Source organism: Ursus maritimus, unplaced genomic scaffold, assembly GCF_017311325.1.
Source record: "Ursus maritimus isolate PB19 unplaced genomic scaffold, ASM1731132v1 scaffold_29, whole genome shotgun sequence".
In the NCBI taxonomy this organism is placed as follows: domain Eukaryota; kingdom Metazoa; phylum Chordata; class Mammalia; order Carnivora; family Ursidae; genus Ursus; species Ursus maritimus.
This window is the reverse complement of record NW_024425452.1, coordinates 27109230-27117420: the sequence shown is the minus strand read 5'-3', so window position 1 is coordinate 27117420 and position 8191 is coordinate 27109230. Positions and strand designations below refer to the sequence as shown.

Here is an 8191-nt window from a genome sequence, read left to right as displayed (position 1 = left end):
ATTAAGCCAGATCCTTTCAGTCCTTATCTAGAAAAGAGATGAATTGGCTATTTATTTTTTTAAAAGATTTTATTTATTTATTTGACAGAGATAGAGACAGCCAGCGAGAGAGGGAACACAAGCAGGGGGAGTGGGAGAGGAAGAAGCAGGCTCATAGCAGAGGAGCCCGATGTGGGGCTCGATCCCATAACACCAGGATCACGCCCTGAGCCGAAGGCAGACGCTTAACGACTTTGCCACCCAGGTGCCCCTGAATTGGCTATTTATAAACCTTGGTGAGGAAGAGAACCTACTGGGGACAGATAATTTGGTGGATCTAACCCAAAAGATGAGAAGGGGTAATTTTGATATTACTAATTTTCATCCGCACATTTCACCTATGCTGAACCCATATATCATCCACTGTCTATTTGAAATCACAATGAAATATTTAGAAGAGTTTGTAAAAAGGTGGAAAGATTTTAGTACAGGGTAAATGATTGTATGTTTATATTTATACACACTTGGTGGGGGCAGAGAAAAAAGATATTTGTAATGTGGCATTATTTAGGCAAAACTGATACAAGATACACAGCCTATCTACAGTAATTGCTCTGCCTGGCAACTCCGATCAAAGAAAGCGCCCTGCTCGACCTGAGACAGTAAGACTTAAATTAAGAGTACAGATTTGCGTCCCATTTCTTGCCCCACAATTAAATTTTCCCCCCTCTTTTCAGCATTTTCCCAGACACGTAGAAACGAGCGAACAGCTTCGACAATTTCGGGGCGCTGGTATTTTCTTGACTGGGGAGTTCTGCAGCATCCAGAGGTACAAGAAGATAAAAATCAGTATCCCGACGCAGCTCCTTGCAGCATATTCTCAGCACAAGGAACAATAACGCCCTCACAAATTTTCATCAGCGGAAAAAACGGATTGTATCCGTGTAAGAGGAGTTATCTTTTTTGTTTTGTATTTCATGCAGCTTCACAACTTAATAGGCCAACCCAGTGTTTTTTCAACGTCTAAACAATGGCTCAAGGTTTGCTAAGTTTTTAAAACGCCTTCTCGTCCCAAATAGACTAATATTCTACGACAGCCTGGTCTCACATTAATTTTATGTTAGTTAAAAAGTACAGGACACGTCACTCTTCGCCTCTCTGGTCTCAAAAGTCATTTGCTTCTCCCAGCCTTAGCTCCAGGGACCACCCGCCTGAAAGGCATCCGCCGGGTTAGGAACGAGCTGAAGAGACAGAAACGGCCGTCGGCTAGAGCGGCCACAGCCGTACGGCCGCTCTAGCTTTTCTTTCGCTCTCTATGGTTAGAGAGGCTCAAGCCCCTCCCCCGCCCGGAAATGTTTATTTTCCCTGACGCTTGCGCAAGGCCAGGAGGTAGTTCCGGTTCCGGTGCGGGGATTTTCGTTCCTGGTGGTCGGTTGTCGCGGTTGGTGGGAAGTAACTGAGCCAAGATGCTGCGGAATCTGCTGGTGAGAAGCTTCTCGGCTTGGATTCCTAATGTGGGGCGGGAAGGTTGGAAGTGGAGGCTAAGGGGCCTTGACTGAGAAGCCTCTCATGAGAGGAAAGAAGGGTAGGAAAAGGCGACTTCCGAAGTCACCTTGGTCCGTGTCCTTTTCACCTGCCGTTACTTTCCCTTCCATCTGTTCCTCTCGCCCCAGGCTGTGCTAGGTAGATGAAGGGAGTGGAGAAGCTGGGAAGTGACAGAGGTGAGTTAGGCAGCCTCGAGTTTTTAGTGGCCACCCCTAAACCAATCGGTCATTGGAAGTCGGTAGCTCTGATACGAGTAAAACTAAGGTCCAAGTGGGAAGTTTCTGATACCCACAAGCTTCAGACAAAACGGTGTTCCAGCGGTACTTTGAAAGACTTTAAGTTTCAGCGTTTCTGAGCTTTGTGAGCATCAGAATGCGGTTTAAAAAGCAAGTCATTCACTTCTGGTTGGGACTTTCGGAGCAGTCATGGCAGAAGTGTAGTGTTGCTTCCATCAGGCGGTTCTGCAGTGACCTTCACCCCTACACCGGCTTTGAGCATGTGAAATATTTTCCCAAAATTTCGAAAAAAAGAAGGAAAATGTAACCGTGACCGTTCTCTTTTGTAATTATTCAGTAAGGTTTTAGCCTCTCAGTGTATCATTTATTTTGGCATATAGAGTGCATATTTGTTTCATTATTTAATTCATTTGGATATATAATGCAAGGTTCTTTTTTAAAAGAATTATACCTTATTAAAGATCTTTTTAGGAAAAATGTAATGAGGAAAGCATTTTAATTAAGTAGGAATCATACCATTTTATTTTGGTATCAAGTAATGGATTTTTAATAATATGGTAGAGTACTAAAAATACGTTTTGAACTTAGTGTTTTTTGTAATCATTCTTTATTTTTGTAATATCTGTATGTCAGTGTTTTGCTCAAGGATTATATAATGCTACTACTAGTTCAATTCAGGTAAAGATGATTTTTTTTTCTTTTTGCTCAGAATCTGCATGAATTGCTACTTGAATGTGGTTTTTGGAGCCTGTAGAATTTTAATATAAAGAGTAGTGGATGGACAACCAATTGGAAAACCTGGCTGCTGGTTTAGGATTCTTACTGACAAATTGGATATGTTTTAACTATCAGTTTCCCTCTCCTGTAATATTAAAGATTGAAAATGGTTGGTTTTGAAGTTTTCTTTAAGACCTAAATCTGCCTAACACCTATGGATTTTTCATTTCAGGCTCTTCGTCAGATTGCCCGGAGGACCATAAGTACTGCTTCACGCAGGCAGTTTGAAAATAAAGTTCCAGAGAAACAAAAGCTATTTCAGGTATTGAAATATTTTATAGGAAATTATTACTTGTAATAATTACCAAAAGGTGGAGATAGGAAGTAAATTTGACATTGTTTGATCATTACCGATCCTGCTGTATTAGCAAAAGAATAATAAGGAACTATCGATAGCTAATTGGACATTTGCTATATACAAGAAGCCCTTGGGGAAGCAGAAGAAATGAGAGGGTAAGGGTATATAGGTCAAAGACACTTCAGAGAAGTTACATTGGGTTGGCACTGTTTGGAGTAGTTGCATGAGAATAGACAAATAGACCATAGAAACGGCCCAGAAACAGAACAAATATATATGTAGAAATTTAATATATGTTAAAGGTGCTATTTCGTATCAGTGAGGAAAGGATACAGTAAAGTGGTTATTGGAAAGATTGGCTATTTTAAAGAAAGTAAAGTTCAATCCCTTCTGTATTGTATATTGAAAGATAAATTGCAGGGGCACATGGGTGGCTCAGTTGGTTAAGTGTCTGTCTTCAGCTCAGGTCGTGGTCCCAGGGTCCTGGGACTGAGCCGTGTTGGGCTCCCTGCTCAGTGGGAAGCCTATTTCTCCCTCTTCCTCTCTGTCCCCCATTCCCCCTCCACCTCTGCTCTCTCGCGCGTGCTCTCTCTCTCTCTCAAATAAATAAAATCTCAAAAAAGAGATAAATTGCAGATGTCAGTGCTTCTCCTGCAAAACATATTAGAAGAAAATGTATTTTTTCCAGTTTTATTGACACATGATTGAAAAGTAAAAATTTTATAGAGGGAGCACACTCTCTCCGTCTCTAAAATAAATCTTTTTAAAAAATCTTTTCTGCAGAAATAGTAGATAAAAATATAAAAAAAGGAAAGAGGTTATTCATTATAGAATTTTAATACCAAAAAAACCCTAACAACTTAAATATCCATTAATAGGAGACTAGCTAATTCAATTATAATATTTTTGCACAATGGAATGCTATGTACCCATTAAAAGGAATAAGGTGGGCTTAAAGGGACTAACAGAATGGTTTCTAAGGTACATTAAGTGAAAAATAGTGTATGGCAGACCCTTATTTGGCATAATCTCATTTTGTATATTAAACAAGTGTTTGTGTAAATTAGAAAAGATAACATGGCATTAAAAAAAATATTTACAGATATTAAGGCACCTGTTGGCTCAGTCAGTTGAGCGTCTGTTTGACTCTTGGTTTTGGCTCAGGTCATGATCTCAGGGTCCAGAGATCGTGTCCCACCTTGGGTTCCATGCTGAGCAGGGAGTCGGCTTGCAGTTCTTTCCCTCTTCCCCTCCCCTTGTGTGTGTGTGCGTGTGTGTGTGTGTGTGTGTGTGCACGTGCGCATGCATACGCTGTCTCTCTAAATAAATAAATCTTTAAAAATACACTTACGGATATGTACCACGCTGTTAATGGTGGTTTTGACATGAGGAAAGACGGTGGTGGGATAGAGTAGTTAACCTTTATAAGTAGTTAAATTATTAGTGATTTGTTTTGTTTTGTTTTCCTGGGGTGATCTGTTTTTCCCAAATAAAATTTTAAGTCATTAAAAAGCCTTCTATTCTGTACAGATCCTCCTTGACTTATGATGGGGTTATGTCATTACGTCAAACAATAACCCATCATAAGTTGTAAACATGTTAAGTTGAAGATTCATTTAATATACTTAACCTACTAAATATAGCTTAGCCTACCTTAAACAAGCTCAGAACACATACATTACCTTACAGTTGGGTAAAATCATCTAACACAAAGACTATTTTATAATAGAGTATGAATCTCTTATGTAATTTCTTGAATACTGTACTGGTAGTGAGAAACAGAATGGTTCTATGGATACAGAATGGTTGTAAGTTTATTGGTTGGTTAACTTCATGATTGTGTGGCTGACTGGGAGTTGTGGCTGGCTGCCACTGCCCCACATCATGAGAGAGTATCGTACTGCATATTGCTAGCCTGGGAAAAGGTAAAAATTCAGAATTTAAAGTAGTTTCTACCGAAAGTGTATTACTTTCACACCATTGTGAAGTTGAGAAATCATAAGTTGAACCATATTAAGTCAGGGGTCATTTGTATGCTATGTAAAAATAAAATACTTATATTTAACAGATGTATTAAATATCTACTGTATGCCAGGTGCTGGACTAGGGGTTAAGGGTATAATTTAAGGTTATAAACAAAACCCCTAACCGCCCCCTTTTTAAGGAAAAAATAAATCTTCTTTATGATTAAATCTAAAGTGTGATTACTGATCTTTTTAATAATTCAGTTGATGAACTCAATTAGTATATTTTCACAGCTTTAACATCTATATATTTCTTGGAAAGAACATCTTTATTGCATTCTCACTGAATTTAAGAGAAAGAATGTTGACTTTTAGGAGTTCTTATTTTAATAATTTATTGGAAGTAGAGACAGAATTAGGAAAATTGTAATTCTTTTAATTTTGATGTTTACAGTATTTTAATTCCAGGGGTTTAAGGAGGCACTTAATTTTATATAAATGGATTAGTCGTTTGAACTTAATTAATACATGTATGATTTGTTTTCAACTATTTTTTTTTTTTTTTTTAAATCTAGGAGGATAATGGAATTCCAGTGCATCTAAAGGGTGGAGTAGCTGATGCCCTCCTGTATCGAGCCACTATGATGCTTACAGTTGGTGGTAAGATATTTGGAGTGCTTGATTTATAGATAAGTAACAGTGAGGGTAACTAACAACTTCATTGCTTTTACTCTGCCAGTATTTTTAACACAGGAAGTCTGTCTCCAGAATCTGAAATCTTAATGCTTTCCATGTCAGGGTTCAAGAGGGTGATTGATACATATTATATAAGAGCATTTTAATGCCTTGAAAAAAAACCCAATAACATTTGATGAGTATTTATGATAGAGGTAGCTTTCAGAGTGTGCTAATGGTGGCTCTGCAGGCCATCTACTCTACCCCATCTCCTGTAACAGGGGCTTTTCTAACATTTTTACTGTGATACATAATTAAACAACATTTGACACCCATACTCAACATCCGTATTTATGACAGAAACAAAACCTGTATAGAACAACACTTATTACTATATCCAAAGTGCTTTGGTATTTTTTCTGTGGATTGGGCAGGTCCATTGTTCGGTATTAGTAATGGAATATCACAAATTGGTATACCAGGAGCAGAGTTAAGAATTTGAATCATTGCTCTCTGGGGGAGGAAGGGAAACAATGTTTGAGTGATTACTGTGTGTGTGTCCTTATTTTAAAGTTGAAGAAATTCTGTTAATTACTCGAGATAATATTGCCTCTGTGTGCAAAAGCTGAAATTTGAACCTGATTACAAAGTCCTGCGCATGCTAAGGTGCCTTCTTTGGCTTGGATTGAGTACAGTGAAGGGACATGTATGGATGAGGACAACAGCTAGATAGTGGCATTTGGGCTCTCTTAAGATAAAGTCCTGGGGCGCCTGGGTGGCACAGCGGTTAAGCGTCTGCCTTCAGCTCAGGGCGTGATCCCGGCGTTCTGGGATCGAGCCCCACATCAGGCTCTTCCGCTAAGAGCCTGCTTCTTCCTCTCCCACTCCCCCTGCTTGTGTTCCCTCTCTCGCTGGCTGTCTCTATCTCTGTCAAATAAATAAATAAAATCTTTAAAAAAAAAAAAATAAATAAAGTCCTAAATTCTTTTAGATCAATGTAACTATTTCTTAGGTATTCTGGTAGTTTTATTTTTTTATTATGTTCAGTTAACCAGCGTATAGTACATCATAAGTTCTGGTAGTTAGTTTTAATAATTTTTCACTTATTAGCTATTACATTAAACTTGATAATTTAAATGAATCACTCTTGGTTTTACGTTGATAATATACTTTAGGGAGTGCTTGCATATCTTGACCTCTTTTTCGGTGTTTGAATCATTTTTAGCATTTCTCAGGCAATCTTAAGTTAGTATGGAAATAACCTTTATATATGTTCTTAATCTTATTTAAAAAAAATTTTACATGTTACTATCAAGTTGACAAATACATTATTATGCTGTATCTAACACTTGCTATAGAAGTTAACTGATATTAAAACTAGATCAGGGGCGCCTGAGTGGCTCAGTCGGTTAAGCGTCTGCCTCCGGCTCAGGTCATGATCCCAGGGTCCTGGGGTCAAGTTCCGCATTGGGCTCCTTGTTCAGTGGGGAGCCTGCTTCTCCTTCTGCCTCTGCTTGCCACTCCCCCTGCTTGTGCTCTCTCTCTGTCAAATAAGTAAAATCCTTAAAAAAAAAAAACCAAAAAACTAGAATAAATGTGTTTAACATATATTTATGTTAAATTTTGCCAGCACTTATCAAAATACTTTTTTATGTTCCCATAAAAGTACTCTTAAAGCCAGACTTGCCTCTTTCTCTTACAACTTTTTAGCTGGAATATTAGGTTTACACATGTAATATCTCAGAATTTCTTGTTCTTTTTTTGTCTCTTTTTATTTTTCAGGAACAGCATATGCCATATATCAGCTAGCTGTGGCTTCATTTCCCAAGAAGCAGGATTGACTTCAGTTTATCATCTCAGCAGGCAGTTGGTTCAGTTTCATTCAGTTCTCTATGGACCAGTAACTGATAAATAAATGAGTTCTTCTTTGGGGATCAATATTTATTGACTTATACTAACTGCCACCAATAAAAGAATCTTTACCATGCTTTGTCTTATTTTATCACTTTATACCAATAATTTCAATTTTTGATCAGCCTTGTAAATCTTAGGAAGCAAAAAAAAAAAATGGTTCTTTTGTCATTGAGGTTGTATAAGATACCATTATGATATTAGTGAAATTTTATTTTTATAAATAATTTATTTAATATAATAGAGCAGCTCAGACGTATACAGTGGATGGTCTTCAGCCTTAGATGAATGTGACACTTGAAAGCATATTTCTTTGAATTCCTCCCCTCCCTGCTGTACTATATCCGGGGATATGCTAGAAATTGGGGTTAGTGGAAGCAGGTCATTTTTGGCTCCTGGGATTCAAGTGTCTTTCTTTCTTTCTCTCAGCTATGTTAGCATATGTTTAAATATTGGATGTGTTCCATGGCTTAGATTTAGGCTTTAGTAGAGAAGCTATAAAATAATTCAGGACTTGTTCTTTCACACTAACAATGGGCTTTTGTTACTTTTTAACATCAAGGGTAACTTCCCTTAAAATACTTAGTTCATTTCTAAAAGCTATCTTTGGGAGGAACTTAAGGAGTCAAGCTTCTTCGTCTCCTCTGCTAGGTGTACATTTGCAACACTACGAAGTTTAGAGTCTAGGTGCATTCAATCTAGGGGAAATCAAGTAAAGGTTTATAAACTTCAATTTCTGGGGGTGCCTGGGTAGCTCAGTTATGTGTCTAACTCTTGATTTCAGCTCAGGTCGTGATCTCAGAGTT

At 38.0% G+C, this 8191-nt stretch overlaps 1 protein-coding gene across 1 annotated transcript; it reads left to right on the top strand.

Annotated features, from left to right (window-relative positions):
* Window positions 1-1309: 1309 nt before the first annotated feature.
* LOC103657485 (cytochrome c oxidase subunit 7A2, mitochondrial) lies at window positions 1310-7461 on the top strand. The gene is made up of 4 exons (XM_008684910.2): window positions 1310-1463; window positions 2710-2799; window positions 5375-5459; window positions 7257-7461. The coding sequence occupies exons 1-4, from the start codon at window positions 1446-1448 to the stop codon at window positions 7313-7315; spliced, it is 252 nt and encodes an 83-aa protein (XP_008683132.2). The 5' UTR covers window positions 1310-1445; the 3' UTR covers window positions 7316-7461.
* The last annotated feature ends 730 nt before the right edge of the window (window positions 7462-8191 follow it).